This window comes from Acanthaster planci, linkage group LG05 (genome assembly GCF_054643075.1).
Source record: "Acanthaster planci isolate LZ-2023a linkage group LG05, COTS_SCS, whole genome shotgun sequence".
NCBI classification, from domain to species: domain Eukaryota; kingdom Metazoa; phylum Echinodermata; class Asteroidea; order Valvatida; family Acanthasteridae; genus Acanthaster; species Acanthaster planci.
In genome coordinates, this window is record NC_141781.1 from 1,125,429 (window position 1) to 1,146,433 (window position 21,005).

General features: G+C 43.1%; 2 protein-coding genes and 1 pseudogene across 3 annotated transcripts; all 3 read left to right on the forward strand.

Annotated features, from left to right (window-relative positions):
- The first annotated feature begins 996 nt into the window (after positions 1-996).
- Positions 997-7,384, forward strand: LOC110985876 (alpha-1B adrenergic receptor-like). Its single transcript, XM_087136602.1, has 2 exons — positions 997-1,138; positions 4,040-7,384. Exon 2 carries the CDS (start codon positions 4,148-4,150, stop codon positions 5,324-5,326), a length of 1,179 nt encoding a protein of 392 aa, XP_086992728.1. The 5' UTR covers positions 997-1,138; positions 4,040-4,147; the 3' UTR covers positions 5,327-7,384.
- On the forward strand, positions 1,009-19,327 carry LOC147798980 (beta-4C adrenergic receptor-like; annotated as a pseudogene). Its single transcript, XR_015425187.1, has 2 exons — positions 1,009-1,138; positions 16,751-19,327. The product of XR_015425187.1 is annotated as a beta-4C adrenergic receptor-like (transcript).
- LOC110985842 (alpha-1A adrenergic receptor-like) lies at positions 7,537-11,233 on the forward strand. The gene has a single exon (XM_022247230.2). It carries the CDS (start codon positions 8,407-8,409, stop codon positions 9,550-9,552), a length of 1,146 nt encoding a protein of 381 aa, XP_022102922.2. The 5' UTR covers positions 7,537-8,406; the 3' UTR covers positions 9,553-11,233.
- Positions 19,328-21,005: the final 1,678 nt, after the last annotated feature.

Sequence of the window (21,005 nt, forward strand, 5' to 3'; positions counted from 1 at the left end):
ATAGCCAAACCACACAGCATTATTTGGCCTCAGTCAAAGCACGGCTCCCATCATATGTATTAAAAGAAAATACTTGGCTACATTGAAATCAAAGTTTTTGTGGTAGTGGTTTGGGAACAGGTATGTATATGTACACGCTAGTTAGCAGTCGGACACTCAAAACTGAATGCTTGTCCACGGATCTACGGAGTTGCTTGATAAGCAGTGGACAAGCAACTCCGTATTTATTGTAAGTTTAACCAAACGTTTTAATGGTTGTATCTATCTTTAAATGTAAAAACTTTGTAATGTGGCCTTTGGCCACGAAGAAAGTTTATAAATAACCATCTTAGTTAACTGAATTGAATTGAAACCAAGGTGAAACGTAGGTCAGAAGGTGAAAACTTGACCGTACGCGTTGATCAGTATAGGCTACGTCACTTTGACTCCGGTTGTCAGCCAACCATTCGATTGTTAAGAGCGGAATCATTACTCATCCATGAATAAGCTGGTCACCAGGTAAACCATTCTGTAAGTTGCAAAATATCTCTTCCTCAATGATAACAAGAGAGTAGTATGCTTATCATGCCTTCTGGTTTGACATCCATGGTTTGACCCACTGGGTGACCTCGCTCCCAGAGTTAGTGTCAAAGGTCGAACTGAAACCTGATGATGTTGAACAAGGAAGTTCCGCATACCTCTTACCCGGTACCCCGAGTGCCTAGCTGCTTGAGTACTTGTACTGTACAAACAGATACACTGTACATGTACATGTACAGTACATGTACACTAGTAAACTGGCGTAAAGTTTCAACATAACCTGTTGTCGCGACTGCCGATGCCTTGCCATCTCCGTGGCCAGGTCTGACCACGTCCGGGTGCAATCGATGACGAAACCAATTAAGCGATCAGGACAATTGACTACTTAAATGGGACTTTCCCACTAGTTAATAATAGTTGCACCGCAGAAGTCGAAACGTTTGGGTTGTTTTCGTGTTTGTCCACCTGCAGTAAGTGGTTTTGGGTCTTTCCACCTTTCTCAGCGTGTTACCAGAGTGTATAGCCACACGGGAGAAGGTGGAATATATTGCTCTGTGGCGCTTGTCACATCAACGTTACGACCTGACCCAGTGACCGCCCAGCATACATGTACATATCAGTAAGTAAAACTCGTTTTCTCGTTGCCCACATTGGCAGTACTATCAACAACCACAACTTATTGAATATGTCAAACGTATTATGTTAGTCTTTGAATAAGTGCGACTGCAATCATCATTACTACCATACGGATATTACTCTCGATATCTCGGTAAGTTGTCGATTGTGGTCGAATCGATATGATGATGCTGATGAACTGTGACTGGCAACAGTAGGGCAATGACTCCATGATATGCGGAAAGACAAGTCCCGTGGTTCTGGGCGTACCGTCCAAACATGTCAAACTACTATTTCCCATAGTGTTTCGTGGGGTACCCATGCATGGGGGCTCGTCGTTCCGTGTTTCCACTCTAACGAGAATCCCGGTATACTTTTCGTAGTTCTACAGGTTTTCGCTGGAACATTTAACAGTGATGGGGGGGGGTAATTAGTTACTGGAATCGGAATTATGGCATAGTTATTCTTAGTCTGCAGGCTTGGGCTTAATTTTTCCTTAACAACGTGAAAATCAGACTGATATCTTGATTGAAAGAAGTTAAGGCTGACTGACATCTGGTTTCCGCTTAGTATTAATGATATTTTTTCAAAACGTTGCCCCAAATCGCCGCAAAAAAATTTAATTGCTTAAAAATAATTTGTTAAAAACAAAATCAAGACCGTTTATGCCATGAGGGAGAGAAATTGGCCCCCAAAACTCCGTCGAAAATATGCCATGATTGTACTCTGCTAGAAGTCTACATTGTCGGCAGTAAGCACTTCAACATATTTTTCAAAAGTTTAAAATGATCTGCCTTGTTTTGGGTAAACCAGGTTTTGGTGTGCTATAAATTTTTGAATTCATGCAGATGCATATGCTTTGTTTAAAGGGGATGCACGGATATATTACCCAGGATCTTGTACGCATGCGTTGTTGGTCACTAAAGCAAATTAGTTTTGCAGTTTATAATTGGACTGATACTGGAGGAAAGTTTAGGTGTGGTTTCTGCCTCGTCGTGGATTTACCACAAAGAATTGGTGGTAGTCGTCCAGACTTCCCATTTTGGAGTTAACCCGGATAGCGACGTGACTTGGTTAACGTGCCAGTGTGTACCGGGTTTATCATTAATAAGAAATCAATGGAAGAGTCACAGGTCACCTGTGACAAGCAGAGGACGGAAAGTAATATTGGTTAATACCTAACTCATATTGTTGGCAGACAGTCTGGTTCCCGCTAATCTAATAGTCATGGAATTGGTTTAGTTGGCCTACTGCTTTTGCGATCTCCAAAAGAAACATTGTTTAAATGACAGGCAGAGAGTTCGAAAGAGGAAATTTCTATGACATGTTGATATCTGAATGAGGTTTTAATGCCAATTCAAAACTCAACATGCTAGATAACCTACTTTTAGATGCAACTTGAAACCGTTCGTAACTCTGTTTCATTTATATGTACTTCATATTACATATCGTAAAAATAAAAAACAGAAAGTTGCTGATTTCCTTTTAAAAATTTGATTTCAAGGTCAGCTGATGCAAAAATCCAACATGGCCAAGACTTCCCATGCAAAGTTATTCAAAAGGAGAGTTTTTGTGCAACATTATTTTTTGCGGGGGGTGGGGAGAGTGATAATTGAAGTGCCCCATACTGACGAAAAAACGAGTTTCGGAAACTGCAAAACTGTTAGATAAATCAAAAGAAAAATTACTAGGAAAAGATAAACATCTGAGAAATGAATGTTTCCTGGCTACATTGCAAGGAAAATCTACTTGGATTGTTGTTGGCTTGCAAAAGCAAGAAAGAAGTAGTTAGGATCCCACGTTTGCCTCACAATCACGAGTTGTTCTCCTCTCAGGCATTTCCTCAAACATGAAACCTTATATATTTTCGGCAAATTGATTACATCAAACACGAATGGCAGTCACGTGAGTTGAGCCGAATACAAGTCGGTTGAGTTGTTGCAACAAAGTTATGAGACTCAACATCGCGGTTTGGCTTTAATAATCATTTTTATTAAAATTATTAAATGAAACTCAAAATAAAAACTATTCATAAATACTTGTGCAACCTACCAATACACTTTGATACTAGATAATGGATTCGGTCAACAAACCAATCCTCTTTTTTTATTTGTTTAATCGAACATTATGTTTTTGTTTGAGTCGTTCCTGTTTATTCTGTCAGTGTCTTTTCCTGTTAATCCGATTTCCTATTGTGGGGAGAATTGCCCACTTTGAAGCGGTACAATGGCTTTTCTAAGATTTGGGTCGAGGAATAAAATGGGGAACTTTTTCTTCTTAAAATATGACCCGAATTTTCTAACCTTTAGCGGCAAAACACAGGCTTTGCTAGTGCAGCACCGGTGACGTGCTAGCAATCCCTGAAAAATTCATCAAATGTTATCTTATGGGCAAAATCAGATGATATTTGAAGGTTTGAACGGCGAGGAAAGCAATGTTGGGGAGCCTGCGGTTTTTACCATGTTGTAAAATGTTGCTTCCTCCGTGAGTTGGTGAAATCTTGAAAAAACAAAACTGAAGAACTCTAGGCAGACTATATGCTGTGTCCGTCGTCAGGAGATTGTAGTTTCTGGCAGTCTCCTGAAGAATACCAGAACGAGCTACCCGAAACGTTGAAGTCTTTGTATCTTTTAACTGACTCACAGATATTTTCCTTGTGGCGCGAGGCTGCAAGCGCAGATGTCCTCTAAGCACACCCCCCCCAAGCTGGATGTGCTATCACGTGAAATGTTACACATGTACAGTTGTAGTCCAAACGCTACTGGGCGTTAACTTGTCGAAAGGATTTATTTGGCTCTGAACATACCCGTTACTAGAGATTTTTGAAGAGATTCGGTGGATTATTTTATTTTTTGGTATTGCTTATAATGATCTACACTATGTTCGCATTTTCTTTCTTTTTTAGAACCTGCGTATCAATACAGCCCGATTCGGCAAAGTGTTTACTGTGAGTGGCGTTGAAAAGTTGGGACATTACATCGTTTAAACTGCCATTTTGGTTTCACAATTCACCATGGCAACTGAAACATTCACCATGACAACTGATGCTATGACAACCATGATAACCGGCGATGCGACCATTTTCAGCACCACATCTTCCGATGAGAACTCTTTTATGACGTCATCTGAGAACTCTCTTACTGAAAACATGACAACCGCGACAATGTTGGAAACCACAACCCAAGGAGATGGGCGGAACTTTCGATTTGACGACTACACGCAAAGAGCAATCATTGGAACTGTCGTGTGTCTTGTTGCTGTCGTTGGCCTCGTCGGTAATATTATGGTCATCTTGGCAGTCATCTTGTCCAAGAAGCTCCAGACGCGCACCAACGCCTTCGTGGTCAACTTGGCCATAGCTGACCTTGTGACGTGTCTGTCGGCACCCTTCACTGCGGTAGCGTTATTCAGCATGAGTGGTTGGCCTATGCCTGAGATTGTCTGCTCCATCGTGGCTGCTATCGGCTTCTGTAGCCTTGGATGCAGCATCATTACTCTGGCTGCCATTTCCATCAACCGGTACATACTCATCACCAAGACAACGGCTACCTACCGCTCTGTCTACACCCCAAAGAAGATTGCAGCTATGCTGGTAGTCATCTGGGTTTACCCTGCTTTAGTCTGTTGTCTCCCTCTGGTTGGACTTGGAAAATGGGGGTATTCGGAGAAATACAAGACCTGTACCCAAGACACATCCCATGAAACGAGCGACTACTTTAGTCTGGTCGGCTCTGCGTTGATCTACCCCGTTCCTCTGATCATTCTTTTCGTATGCTACTTCAAGATTTACCGCCACATCACCGGTCACATGAAGAAGATGATGGGGAAAGGCAAAGGAATCGAAATGGGGGATACTTCAAGTTCCTCCAACGCTGCTAGCACCACGCAGCTTCACAAGAACCCACCACCTAGCTTCAATAAGCGACAGGTGGAAATCACCAAGAACTTGTTCTACGTGGTCTGTGCCTTCGTAGCCTGCCTGGCTCCCTTTGCTATCGCCCTCATGATTCCACCCAGCGATCCTGTCATTCCTTGGACCGGCATGATCATCATCTTCAACAGCGGTGTCAACCCGATCATATACGGGGCCAAGCACCCACACTTCAAGGAGGTGTTCCGTCACATGTTGCGGTGCCGGTATCACATGATTCCAGAGCCCTCTGGCTGCCTGCGTAAGATAAGATCCAGATAAATGACTGTATATGACTTCTCCGTATTTTCTTGACATGGGCTCAAAAATAATTAGCAATCGCAATAGGATGTATGTTCAAGATGATAAGGTTCACAACCTGAGTATAGAGTGCGTCAGTTCATTTGAACAAGATTAACTTTCAAGAATGAAGGTGAAAGTGTATTGATATTTTTTTACATTTAATTGTTAGTACTACAATTGTGAATCTTGATGAAATGTTGTGAAAGGTGATCTTTTCATTAACTGGGCAGGCACACTGTTCTATAACAGTTCGACTTAATTGTGAGCAAATATCTTCTATAGAGTTGGACCTTCACAGAACCCTGCTAAGATTATTTGAAATAGTTTCTTATCAGATGTTTGGAACTTATCGTTTTCCTAATCATTTTAGGCCCACATGTCTAGTTAGGACTTGCATAGCTGCAAGAAGAGTGACTCTCATGCAGATTATTATCTTAGACCTTCCGTCATAGTGATGAGAACAACTCCTAGATTGGATTCAAGGAGAATAGAGTGGAAGGACGATCATGCAAACTCTTTTTATAAACTTCAAACCACTCAATATTGTTTTTGAAATACTCATGTAACTGAGGCTTTGTAGGGTCGGGAACTTTGGGTTGCACTCGTTGTCAAGTTTCCTTCCAAGTTTATCCCATGACCGATAACATGATTGAAGTTGTGAGTCGCTCTCATCTCGTTGGACATGTTGGTTCATGTCTGTTGTCCTCCCCACACCTTGCCTCAGACTGTTACGATTTCACCATGATGTTGATTTCTTTGAGACACTTGCGGTTCTTCGTGTACTTCCATAGTACCTTTAATTAATAAATAAGTGACTTTAGAAGTCTCTTGCATTATGTTGCTTGTGTTTATGCCAATGATTCAAGAGGTTCGTGTATTTTCTTTCAGTATAACCTCGGAATACTTTTAGTTGGGATAAAAATGCATCTAGATGAAAACCGCGTTTGATGTATATATTGAAAACGGGGATGAAAGAAACAATTTTCCCTCGAAAGGCGCGGAGAGTGGTGAATAGTGCTCTTCTTGTTATCGACACTTCTGTGGTAGTTGTGTTAAAGCGATCGAGAAAACTTTACTAGGCCTATGCCAAAGACTGACGCAAATTGGATGGCGGTCATCACGTTCAAATATTGCTTGTAAGGTGAATGTACACGATTTTTTGTTATTGCCTTGTGAAGTTTTTACTTTCCATGCTGTGTTTATATCTTGTAATATTCAGACCTTGTCAAGTTGAAAGGTGACAAATGTACCAATGACCTGTATGACAAAGTGGCAGCGAATCAGAGAGCACATAATATGAAAAAATGGTGGAAAACACACTTGAAAGTAGACGGCAAAACCAAAACAGAATATGTGTGCCAAAAACACGCTAGATTCTTCATTAACCAATTACCAGCTTTCGATAGGCTTAAAGAAAAATAATAAACTTATTCCAATTATTTGAATTGGAATGATCTTAATTTGTCGACTGACTCATTTACATGTAGTGGCATTAACAAAGCTTACTTTCAAACAAATCTGAATGGGCGTGTATAGGCAACTTTCAATACTCGACATTTTGAATCCACATTTCATTGGAACCGACGTTACATATTACCACAATAGTTATTATATTATATTTATGATTATATGCATGTATGGGAAATTAAACTAAGTTGATAAGAAGCCTAGTATAGTAAAACAAACACTGCTTGGTTTCCTCGAATTCAAAGTTGAACTCGGGTTACTCAGGTTCATTTCAAAATCAGTTCAGAACATGTGTTCATTTCAAGAAAACGGATATTCCCTTCCTTTGGTAATGGCATGATGCAGGATGTCAGGCAGTGGTGCTATGTAATGTCATAGTTCTCAAAATAGACTTTTGGGTCGATATCACTCCAACTAAAGTAGCATGTTCTGTTACACCACCCCTCGACATCAGTCTTTGCAAAGATGTCAATTGCCCAGTCCTATCTCGATACAGTCCTGTCCGTTTTAGTTTTTTGCCATGGCTTTATCTCGAAATACTTAATCCTTTGCCAAAAAAAAAGATTAAAACAACCAAATAAACTTGTCAGATTTAGCAAAAGCCCAGTTAAACCAATGTCCGGATACCGGCACAATTGCTTTTTGTTTTTGTCTGTTTGTTGGTTGATGCATATGGGTGTTGCTTATTCGTTTGTGTCTTTCGTTTTTGTTTAGTTTTTTGTTTTATTTTGTTTTGTTTCTGTTGTTTTTGATTAATTGTTTTCAGTTTTGTTGTTATTTCCTTTGTCTTGTTTTCTTTGATGAGCTTGAGTCAGTCTATACATTGTTAGAGATTCAGGGATGGGAGTAGTTTTTGATTATTTTGTCCCCATGTTCTCCTTAATCGTGTAAAAAAAACGCCACCCTCTGATGAAACTTTTCCTCTGGTTTCCCCCTTTGGGCCTGTATATAGTACGTTATATCGATTAGACAGTTTGGTGCACCTGAGATAGCGCGTGAATATTTATTTTATATTGTTCATATAAAAATATTTGAGAAATTTCCTTCTTTTTCAGGTTTTGGAAAAGTTGAAAGGCGCAAAAACGGCACGCCACGAAAACAGTGCTGCGTAAGAAAAACGCCCTCTGTTTGCACTGCAGAGATGCAAAAAAAATCATACCATGATAGACGGCTGTCAAAAAGAAAAAAAAATAGTTCAGTGACTGAGCGAGACAAGGAAATAGACACGAAAGAAAAATAAGGTTCTCTGGCACACATCAAGTACCACACTCGAGTAAACCACAAGAAAACTTCTGGGGGAATAAAGCATAGAAAGTAAGCCAGGGACCGGTGTTTATTATTGGAAGTTTTACTTACCCTTGAAATTGACTGATAAAGAATCGCAAACATTAGAGGTAACAACGCGGATGTGAAACCACCATCAAGCCTGTGGTGATATCCGTTAGAGTGCAAAGAGTGATTGATCCTTCCAACAGCAACTTAATAGGATGGATTGCGCAGAGTGAACTTCAGTAGTCCTTGTATTGTCGAGTGGCACTATACATTCGGCAAAAGTTGTCGAGTTAGTAACCAAAGTGACCGTCATTTTCAGTATGACGACCCAAATGACCAGTGAAACGATGTTGGAAAATGTGACATCCATGACGAGTCTGTTGTCATCACCTTTCATGACACCCGAAGCAGTTCATGCTTCGGATATGACGAGTTCAACCGTGATGGAAACCACGACGCAAGGTGACGGTCGAAACTTTCGCTTTGAAGACCCCGTCCAGAGGATCATCATTGGCTGCATCTACAGCGTCGTGGCGGTGGTGGGTTTATCGGGGAACTTCATGGTGATTCTTGCGGTCATTTTGTCCAGGAAGCTCCAGACGCGCACCAACGTCTTCGTCGTCAACTTGGCCGTAGCTGACCTGTTGACGTGCGGCTCCATTCCGTTCACCGCCGTGGCTCTGTTCAGCTTGAGCGGTTGGCCCAAGGCCTTGCCACCTCTCCTGTGTTCCTTCATGGGTGGTCTTTACTTTCTCGGTATCGCGGCCAGTATCATGAACCTCGTCGCTATCGCCATCAACCGGTATGTTCTCATTACCAAGCCACTGAAAACGTATCGCTCCATCTACACGCCCAAAAAAATTGTAATCATGCTGTTCTTCACCTGGGCATACCCATGTCTCGTTTGCTCGTTGCCCTTCTTCGGGATCGGGATGTTTGGATACTCAGAGAAATACAAAACCTGTAACCAAGACAACTCATTGGAGACCAGCGATCTCTTAAGCTTGATTGGCTCTGCTCTCGCGTATCCCATCCAACTGATCATCCTAGTGGTGTGCTACGTCAAGATTTACCGCCACATCACCGGCCACTTGAAGAAGATGGGCAAGAATATGGAGATGAGTGAACGGTCAGGGTCCAGTTCTACGAGTAGTACTACTCAGCTACAGAAGAACACATCACCTAGCTTCAGTAAGCGGCAAGTTGAGATCACCAAGAACCTTTTCTACGTGGTCTGTGCCTTCATCGCCTGCCTGGCTCCCTTTGCTATCGCCCTCATGATACCACCCAGCGATCCCGCAATCCCGTGGACCGGCACGATCGTGATCTTCAACAGCGCTGTCAACCCGATCATCTACGGGGCCAAGCACCCACACTTCAAGGAGGTGTTCCGTCACATGTTGCGGTGCCGGTATCACATGATTCCAGAGCCCTCTGGCTGTCTGCGTAAGATCAGATCCAAATAATCTGCAGGATAGTAAGATACATCTATTGCGGAAGAACAATGCATTTTCAAAAAAGGTAAAAAAAAATCAATCCCAAAATATTTCAAAAATTTGATGCATCCCAAAATTGTACAGAACAGTACAATTTCAGTTGCTCTCTGCGCGTGTCAGACGCTTTGACAGCGGGGACAGAGGACAGCATGGTCCATCTTTGCTGTTTATGTGTTTTATTCGAACTTTTGATTATTTCGAGTCGTGCTGTGTCCTTCCGTGTTGGTTTGTTTCAGATCAGCTTGGTCTTACCTCAAGACCTACCTTAGCAGTTGGGTAATAGTCACTGCACCTGTCTTTTTGTGTATAGGCATTAATGTTCGGATTGTTAGCGTTTCATTGTATATAGCGGGATCAGGGCAGTGATTCGTGCACGAAAGTAGGCAGCCGACATTCTTATTGTTCAGACATCTTTAAATGCAATAGTTTTCTGAAATGCATTGATATTTATTCAAATTGACGCAAACTTTTGTAAAAAAAAACCAACGAAATTATACATAATGGATGCGTCGTATATCAGTAATAGTAACCCTAAAGAATATTAATATATTTTTTAAGATGCATAATTTTGCCATCCTGTCACATTGTGTTACATTTTGTAAATATTTTATTTAGCAATGAAAATAATTTGAAAGAAAATTGGACGAAAATCTGGTACGACTATAGCCCTCTGTGTGAAATTTACATTGTAGACATATTTTTCTATTGCACTGTATTTTGTCATGGAGACCTTGCTAACTTACTTCCAGCGAGCATGTAGGCCTACGTGTGCATAGCAAGAGAAAATGCTTTGGTAACGGATAAACCACGATAAACTATGCTACCGAGTCGTCTCATTACAGTTTAAAGGTTATTGAATTTTGTTGTCGAGTTCAAGTACGATGCGATTTACGTTGACAATTATCCTGCAGTAAATGCTTTGGGCCCCTTTGATGTTCATGAATGGAAATAATTGAAAAGATTCATATCTTTTCTCGCATCTTATTTGATGAGAAAACTAATTCGAACTGTTTAAATAATGTATTTCTCTAGTGGGAAGTGTACTTTGGAAAGTGACACTCTCAGTTGCTGTTCTTGTAAGAATTATTTTGCTGGTGGAATCTGTAAGAGCCTTGGTTGGTAAGTTTACAGAACTGTAGAGATAGCGTGACAGAATTTTGGCGGTAGTTTGTCATTTTGCTAAGGGCCTGTAATTTCGTTTGATATGAGATGGTATCCGTGGATTAAATTTCTGGTATTTTTTGCCAGGAAAAATTTGAATGACAAGAAAAAGTGTAGTAAAGAATGCGTATTAACGGCGTCTTTAAATCGACACTCGATGGACTGTTTCGATCAATCGTATAGTAAAATGTTTCATTTGCCTTGGCTTCGCTCCATTAATAGAAAAAATCGCGATGTATTTCGTGTATTAAAGAAGGATTTCGAGTAGGCCTACATCAAATTTGTTACCAATCACCAGACCAGCCCCAGAGGAACTTGAAAGTCCAATCACAAATGTTGTCGAAATGGAAACAGTAAACTGATACAGCCTCATACAACATCTTAGTTTTTATTTTGGTTTCGGTTTTTTATTTTGGTTTTGAATTTCACTCTTGTTGGACTCGAAACCAAAATGAAAGAAGATTTTCTGACCCTCTGCACTCAAGTTGACCTCGCGCGTGCAGAGTAAAAGTAATTTTCCCTCCCCGTATTATATTGGAAAGCACGGGTAAACCTTTTCCCAAACTGAAATGATGGCGCTCTTTAGAAAAAACCTAAACGCGGCAGTCGCGTAGAAGGTCATCCAGATGGGAGGGGTGGGTTGCTATCGAAATAAAGTGGCATTTCCTGCTGAAATGATCGGCTCTTCCAATTGGTCTCCTGGTTTACGTGAAGTTGAAAAGAGGAAGGAGGGAATCAAGAGTTGGATGGGTTCCCGCACAATCCTTTACTTTCATTTAACTTGTAAAAGCGGGCCAGTGAGTATACCATTAGGGGCAACATTTTGTACAAGGCACTATACGAAAAGTGCCCTTAGCAAAAGAACTGATGCTGTTGTGTGGAGAAGGCACTTATGGGACATTGTACCGAAAATTAACGGGAGAAACGGGGCACTTACTAGCAAAAGGGACACTGTTATAGCATGTTGGTGGGAGGGCGGGTTAACACCATTTCTTCATAGGCTACTCCGTCAATGAAGGATAAAAAAAATGATTCGAACGTACAAATTGGAGTTACTTAAGACGTCTGCACTAGTAGGATGTAGCTTTGAATTTCACCCGAGAAAACTTGTGAATTGTTAAACTCATGGAAACAGAGTTGCAACCGAGTCAGCCACAAGTCACCACAGGTTATTCAGTCCTAAATCAACCAATGACAAAGGCATTATTCCTTTGTCGTTGTTCACCTGTAAAGTTAGTTCCAACCTGATTTGTGGACTAACTTTCGAAATGACTTGTGAACTGATTTGTGACTTGACCCTATTCCAACTCGTTTTATTTGTAAACCTCGGGTGGTTAAGGGTCTTTCCACCTTTAGCTGTAAAGACATCGAGGTAGTTCCAGGCTCAGCGTGTTACCAGAGTGTATAGCCACACAGGAGAAGGTGGAATATATTGCTCTGTGGCGCCCGTCACATTAACGTTACGACCTGACCGCCCAGTATTCCTATCAGTAAGTAAAACTCGTTTATTCGTTGCCCACATTGGCAGTACTATCAACAACCACACCTTGTTCGCACATTGCTTGAATATTTCAAACGAATTGTGACGTGACAGAGGGCGCTAGTCACTAGGTGCGGTGCAAAGATATAGATGGCGCTCTGCCCAGTAACAGAGGCAGATGTTAGGCGCGCATAGCTGTGTGTTAAGCAAGCGCGGCGCACAGGGTCCGCCTTGTGCGTTGTGCGATAGGGCAGCGGATCGGAAGGCACTGCTTAGTCACGTGAGCGCGTGCGCGGGCGTGGTCATAGAAGTGCGAAAGCTATGGGTGCGTTCGATTAGCTTCCCTGAACACACCAGTGTTACACTCAAGGGAAGCCTCAAAATGAGGCTTATCGAACGCTCCAGTGTGTTTTCCAAGGCATTCTGGGATAAAGGTCAAGTCCCCGCCACGTTCCATCATGTACGTCCATGCTCTAACAGTCCATCCGTTACGTCATTACACTCGGGCAGCCTCCAGAGACCCGCTCGCCAGCTGGGGTAGTAGTGGTTGACACCAGGGCAGGCACGGGGATCACGTGATGGCTAAACGAACGCTCTGGTGTAAGTTTGACTTACACGTGTAAGCTAATCGAACGCACCCTATAAAAGGCGCACGTAGGCTAGGACTAGTCGTCCTGATAAAGGGCTAATCCTGAGGTAAGGGTCGAGAATCCTGTGCAAGGGTTAAAGTCACGTAGCCTAGTGTGACTGTGCCCAAGTCCGACTGGTGCGTGTGTTGTTGAGAGGCTCGGTAGGTTGAGGGGCTGATTGGTGGTGCGGTATAGTTCCTGATAGGAGCTTGCGGTCGATGCAAGGGTGGATTGCTATCTCGTGACGTGACTTGCGTGTAGCGCAGCCCTGACAATAAGCCCGTAGACTTGCTAAAGTCCCTGATTCGGCACTGGATGCCCGCAATTAATTGTGGTGTTCGCTGCTCTGGGCGAAGTCCAGTCACGTATAATCACGCAGTTCCCCCGTCAATAGCGCCCTCTACTGGTGTATTGGTTGAGTGTGTTGATGAATAAACCAGCCGCTTGTTAATTATTGTATATAAGTCAGGGGTATAGAAGTCAGGTCTGTCCGGTTTACGTCATTCAGTTTCGACCAATCAGATTAGCCATCATCTCGACGAAGACCAACTTTCTTGGGGGACGGTATGCTTCGGTCCCAACGGACTCGTCCCTAGCCGCTCAGGGACTCTCCGGCGTGCCGTCCGACGCACCGCGCCTCGAGGGGGAGGGCGCTCTCGCCTTCGTCGGAGGGGCGCGGCGCCACAGTATTATGTTAGTCTGAATAAGTGCGACCGCAATCATCATTACTACCATACGGATATTGTTCTCGATATCTCGGTAAGTTGTCGTTTGTGGTCGAATCGATATGATGATGGTGATGATGAACTGTGACTGGCAACAGTAGGGCAAAGGCTCCATGATATGCGGAAAGACAAGTACCGTGGTTCTGGGCGTATCGTCCAAGCATGTCAAACTACTTTTGCCCATTGTGGTTTGTGGGGTACCAATGGGGGCTCTTCATTCCGTGTCTCCCGCTCTAATGAGGATCAAAGCATAGTTACATGTATTTGTCTGTAAGCTTGAGCTTCATTTTCCCTTTAGGAAACATAAAAATCATGGTGATATCTTTTATGAGAAGAAGTTAAGGATGACCAACATCTGGTTTCTATTTCAAAAACATATCCGCGAATTGCCACATAAAAGTTTGCTTAAAAGTCAATGGTTCAAATAAAAATCAAAACCTTTGTGTGCCCTAAGGGAAAGTAATTGACTCCAAAATCCGTCAGAAATAATACATGATTTTACCCTGTTTGCCAGCGATCCACTCAATCAAAAGTAAGAACTTCAACACGATTTTCCAAAGTTTTTTTTTTTTTGAAGTACCATTTGTTGTATTGTTTGGGAGATTTGGTGTGCTATGAATTTGTTACTTTGTTAGAGCTGAATGGTTTTTTTAAATGCACGGGTATGTGGCGGTCTCCTTCGACGGACCCTCAGCCGACCCAACGAGTGGTTGAAGAGGCGACCAGGGGATAGGTCTATTTTGGTTTGTTTCCGGCCTTCCTGGAACACCCTCCTCGATGATGTCTCTCGGACTTGGTTTACGTCACCGACCATCGCTCTCACCAGATCCTCCTGATCCGTAGGCGCGCCTAAGACTTCCTCCGCGCTGTCTCTTCAGCGGATCAGTCGGCAAAGTCTACTGGTGTTCTGCGATTCTTCAGACTCGCTGGTCGTCTTTTGAGGCAGTGACTTCAAGTAAACGATGTGAAACTCTCTCTGCACTTCGCCACAGATGGTACGTCGTTCCCTAGCATACAGGAAGGTTTCTCTGGTTTCTTTCACGTGAATCACCTGCCCAGGTAGGAGTTTCTCTGGTACCATGGGTTGAGGCCAGTCCAGCAGCCAGTTACTCCTCTCGTGAGGCACACTTCCCCCAATAGATTCACTCTGGAGCATTGCCATAATTCCCAGTGGTTTACCCCATATCTAACCACCGGTTGCTCATCAGTGGACGACTCTTCTTGATCCCGAAGCATCGGTGTCGGAGATAATGCTATCTCAACTAGCTCTCCGAGACCCTTATCCATCCGATACCCTGATTGACCCATCTCTACCTCCTTTACTGCCTCTGGTACGTCAGTGGCAGTCTCTGTACAGTCGTGGCCCTCTTTGGCAGGAGTTTCATTTTCCACTTTTCTAGGTGCAGCTGTTGCATGCTCCTTGCTCTGCTCTCCAGTAGTCAAAGGCTTCTCGGTCTTCTTTTGGTTTGGTGAACGCCTGCGTGGGATCGAAAGAGCAATTGGGGCGTCATCCGGCGGCCTGGAGAGAGTGCTAGCTGTTGAGACTCTACCCCTTGGCCTCTTGTCTTTACATTGCTCGTCACTGTCCTCGTCACGCTTCCCCTTGGGATCTGTCTCGTGCTTCCTGGCCTAGCCATCCCTAGTTTCCTCCCTAAAACAGCGCTCTTGCATTTCTCTCTTAGGGGTAGACCTATCTGGGATGAAGCTCCTCCTCCCCCGTTTTTTATAAGTCTCAGCTTTTATCTGTTCCACCTCGAAGATCCGATCTGGGTGGCAATGGGCTCTGAGGTTATCCTAACACTTGTTTTAATGAGAGCACCGAAGGCACCAGTAGAAGAGTCGTGGACCATGCTCACCAGTTAAGGGCTGTATAAGGCTCCTCTTGTGCACCATCTTGTGACATTTTGGACACTACACAGTCTCGGACTCGGGTCGTTCCTTGTCCGGCTTCTTGTCACTTCCTCCCATCTCTCGGTAGTTCTATAGCTCTGAACTTCTTTCTGCGAACAAATGAAATGGTAGATCCTGTTAACAGCGTAGCTCTCCCCGCGCCCAATCACAACTATTCAAGGCACACCCCTTCACGCCCTTCAAGTGCAGAGACATCCCTATTACTGATATTACAGGTAGCGTTGCGGCATCCTATGCTGCCTTGGTGGCTTCCGCCTTGGTGGCGGTATCGTCTGCCTACTGCTTGGTTGTCATGATGACGCTGCTTTAGGTACTAGCTGCTCTGTCTGAGACCCTGTGTCAGTGTCTAAGCCAATCAGTTCTTCATCAACGGTCGGCATTGCTGCCTGTGTACTCGCTTGTCCTGATGACGTTCCATCAGGTGCTACATCCTCTGTCTAGGGTTCTTCCCCAATGTCTGGACCATTTGTTTCTTCATCAGCGGTCGGATTAATGCCTGTGACTGAAGAAAGGACTCTTCCTCTTCATTTCGATTGCTGTCTCCTGCCATATCACTGCCACCAACCAACGTGTTATTTGTCTGCCTTGCACATCCAGGATTCTCATTTTCCCTCCGTTCCCCACCACTCCATGGTTTCAACTCACCTACGTAGGGCTTCAAGCGGTCATAATGCACGACTTTCATTTTCCTTTTTCCGACCTATAGCGGTGAAAACAGGCTAGCACTTTTTAAAAATACGTCATATGTTATATAAACGGTAAAATCAGATGACATTTGAAGATTTTAACGGCGGGGAAATCAGTGTTGTAGAGCCCTCGGTTTTACCATATTGTAAAAAATATTGCTTCCTCCTTGAGTTGGTGAAGTCCTGAAAACAACAACCGAAGCCTAGGCGAACTGTATGATGTGTCTGTCGTCAGGAGATTGTAGTTTCTTGCAGTCTCCTGAAGAATGCCAGAACGAGCTACCCGAAACGTTGAAGTCTTTGTATCTTTTAACTGACTCACAGATATTTTCCTTGTGGCGCGAGGCTGCAAGCGCAGATGTCATCTAAGCACACCCCCCCAAGCTGGATGTGCTATCACGTGAAATGTTACACAGTTGTAGTCCAAACACTACTGGGCGTTAACTTGTCGAAAGGATTTATTTGTTTCTGAATATCCCCGTTAGTAGAAATATTCGAAGAGATTAGGTGGATTGGACTATATTTTGGAATTGCTAAGAATGATCTACTCTATGTTCATATTATTTTCTTTTTCAGAACCTGCGTATCAATATAGCCCGATTCGGCAAAGTGTTTACTGTGAGTGGCATCGAAAATTGGGACATTACATCATCTAAACTGCCATTTTGGTTTGACAATTCACCATGGCAACCGGAACATTCACCATGACAACTGATGCTATGACAACCACGACAACCGGCGATGCGACCATTTCCAGCACCACATCTTCCGATGAGAACTCTTTTATGACGTCATCTGAGAACTCTCTTACTGAAAACATGACAACCGCGACAATTTGGAAACCACAACCCAAGGAGATGGGCGGAACTTTCGATTTGAAAACTACACGCAAAGAGCAATCATTGGAGCCGTCGTGTGTCTTGTTGCTGTCGTTGGCCTCGGTAATATTATGGTCATCTTGGCGGTCATCTTGTCCAGGAAGCTCCAGACGCGCACCAACGCCTTCGTGGTCAACTTGGCCATAGCTGACCTTGTGACGTGTCTGTCGGCACCCTTCACTGCGGTAGCGTTATTCAGCATGAGTGGTTGGCCTATGCCTGAGATTGTCTGTTCCATCGTGGCTGCTATCGGCTTCTGTAGTCTTGGATGCAGCATCATTACTCTGGCTGCCATTTCCATCAACCGGTACATACTCATCACCAAGACAACGGCTACCTACCGCTCTGTCTACACCCCAAAGAAGATTGCAGCTATGCTGGTAGTCATCTGGGTTTACCCTGCTTTAGTCTGTTGTCTCCCTCTGGTTGGACTTGGAAAATGGGGGTATTCGGAGAAATACAAGACCTGTACCCAAGACACATCCCATGAAACGAGCGACTACTTTAGTCTGGTCGGCTCTGCGTTGGTCTACCCCGTTCCTCTGATCATTCTTTTCGTATGCTACTTCAAGATTTACCGCCACATCACCGGTCACATGAAGAAGATGACGGGGAAAGGCAAAGGAATCGAAATGGGGGATACTTCAAGTTCCTCCAACGCTGCTAGCACCACGCAGCTTCACAAGAACCCACCACCTAGCTTCAATAAGCGACAGGTGGAAATCACCAAGAACTTGTTCTACGTGGTCTGTGCCTTCGTAGCCTGCCTGGCTCCCTTTGCCATCGCCCTCATGATTCCACCCAGCGATCCTGTCATTCCCTGGACCGGCATGATCGTCATCATTAAAAGTAGTGTTAACCCGATAACACTATGAATTTCAGCACCGTGAATTTGCAGTTAATTTGCAGTTTCACTGTGAAATTGTTTTTTCACTGCAACTTCATGGCAGTTCACGTGGTAAAAACATCGTGAAAATAATCCCGGATGTGACCCCTTGCCGACACCATGAGGTCAAGTGAAAACACCATGAAAATGCAGTGAGCCCATCTACTGGGGCCTTCCTCATTAACTTTGTGGTGGGGCTAATCCTTTAAATGCTTTAAGGGCCCATTGTCACATAAAAAGTACCATTAGCTGTCTTCTTACTGTGGTGGTGACAGGTGTAAATGTACACTGAACACCCCAATCACAATGTTCGCATCCTTGCAATGTACATGTAACCCCGGCCAGGTTGTTCATACACTACATCATGGCCTGTAGCTGAATGAGAACATTGTAGGGACTTCAGCAAAACGACTCCCCACAAATTATGTCACCTCACAGAAACATTTATTTCAATTTTGTGGCATATATGTGATTTATATTTAATTTGCTTGAGTAGAGTTATACTCATGAATATTCTGGAAATTCATAATTCCCATGGCCATTTATGATTACTCATCGACAATTAAACAACAGTCAGCACCGAGTGCACACTGTTGTGCATGATGTTGGAGCAGAACTGAACACTAGTGCCAAAAAGAATGTTCAGTGAAATTTGGGGGAAGACGCGGACTAGTGAAAATTCTGTTTATGGAGTAGTAAAAAGCCATCACTGCTGGTCCGGCTGGCAAGTGAGAAAAACGTTACGGGCAAACCCTGTCCATGCACGATGCTGGATTGGACAATGATGTACACGCCGTTGCTATCCTCGCTCGCTCTGATGCTACATTGTCGGCTTTGTTATTCCACCACTTTGTATACAGTTTCACAGTCTTTTGGCAATTCCATAATTCGATGTGGTAACTTCACAACTTCACCACTCAATGTGCCTTTTGCCAACAAAAGTTGGAAATATTCATATGTCTTCTGGTATGTGGTCAAGGGGGGTGTTGTGACATCTAACACCAAGTTTCGTGGAATTTTATGAATCGTGTCACAGTTTAGAGCTGGGGAAAAAAAAACTTGTGTCCTTCCTCCATGGTTCTACATAAGCAAAATGTGCTAATCAACTTTTCAGCTGCATCCGGCAAATTTGAGCCATCGTACGTGTATCCATCTGACAGCTCAAAAAAGGAAAAATCAATCCTGTCTTTTCTAGGAAACACAGGATCCTGTCTTCACAAAACACCTGCTTTACATTCACAGCATGTAGGAAAAAAGTTTTGTGGTTTTCACAAGTTCCCTTCGCATTTCGCTAATCACGGTTTCGAGAACACGCACGCAATCATATCCTGTCATTTATCTGGATCTGATCTTCTCCGTATTTTCTTGACATGGGCTCAAAAATAATTAGCAATCAGGGTTAGGGTTAGGGTTAGGGTTAGGGTTAGGGTTAGGGTTAGGGTTAGGGTTAGGGTTAGGGTTAGGGTTAGGGTTAGGGTTAGGGTTAGGGTTAGGGTTAGGGTTAGGGTTAGGGTTAGGGTTAGGGTTAGGGTTAGGGTTAGGGTGCGTCAGTTCATTTGAACAAGATTGACTTTCAAGAATGAAAGTGAAAGTGTATTGATTTTTACATTTTTTACATTTAATTGTTAGTACTGTAATTGTGAATGTTGATGAAATGTTGTGAAAGGTGATCTTTTCATTAGCTGGGCAGGCACACTGTTCTATAACAGTTCGACTTACTTGTGAGCAAATATCTTCTATAGAGTTGGACCCTCACAGAACCCTGCTAAGATTATTTGAAATAGTTCCTCATCAGATGTTTGGAACTTATCATTTTCCTAATCATTTTAGGCCCACATGTCTAGTTAGGACTTCCATTGCTGCAAGAAGAGTGACTCTCATGCAGATTATGATCTCAGACCTTCCATCATAGTGATGAGAAACAACTCCTAGATTGGATTGAAGGAGAATAGGGTGGAAGGACGATCATGCTAACTCTTTTTATAAACTTCAAACTACTCAATATTGTTTTTGAAATACTCATGTAACTCAGGCTTTGTAGGGTCGGGAACTTTGGGTTGTACTCGTTGTCAAGTTTCCTTCCAAGTTTATCCCATGACCGATAACATGATTGAAGTTGTGAGTCGCTCTCATCTCGTTGGACATGTTGGTTCATGCCTGTTGTCCTCCCCACACCTTGCCTCGGGCTGTTACGATTTCACCATGATGTTGATGTCTTTGAGACACTTGCGGTTCTTCATGTACTTCCATAGTACCTTTAATTAATAAATAAGTGACTTCAGAAGTCTCTTGCATTATGTTGCTTGTGTTTATGCCAATGATTCAAGAGGTTCGTGTATTTTCTTTCAGTATAACCACGGAATACTTTTAGTTGGGATAAAAATGCATCCAGATGAAAACCGCGTTTGATGTATATTGAAAACGGGGATGAAAGAAACAATTTTCCCTCGCAAGGCGCGGAGAGTGGTGAATAGTGCTCTTCTTGTTATCGACACTTCTGTGGTAGTTGTGTTAGAGTGATCGAGAAAACTGTACTATGCCAAAGACTGACGCAAATTGGATGGCGGTCATCACGTTCAAATATTGCTTGTAAGGTGAATGTACACGATTTTTTGTATTGCCTTGTGAAGTTTTTACTTTTCATGCTGTGTTTATATCTTGTAATTTTCAGACCTTGTCAAGTTGAAAGGTGACAAATGTACCAATGACCTGTATGACAAAGTGGCAGCGAATCAGAGAGCACATAATACGAAAAAATGGTGGAAAACACACTTCAAAGTAGACGGCAAAACCAAAACAGAATATGTGTGCCAAAAACACGCTACATTCTTCATTAACCAATTACCAGCTTTCGATAGGCTTAAAGAAAAATAATGAACTTATTCCAGTTATTTGAATTGGAATGATCATCATTTGTCGACTGACTCATTTACATGTAGTGGGAAATTAAACCAATTTGATAAGAGCCCAGTAGAGTAAAACAAACACTGCTTGGTTTCCTCGAATTCAAAGTTGAACTCGGGTTGCTCAGGTTCATTCCAAAATCAGTTCAGAACATGTGTTCATT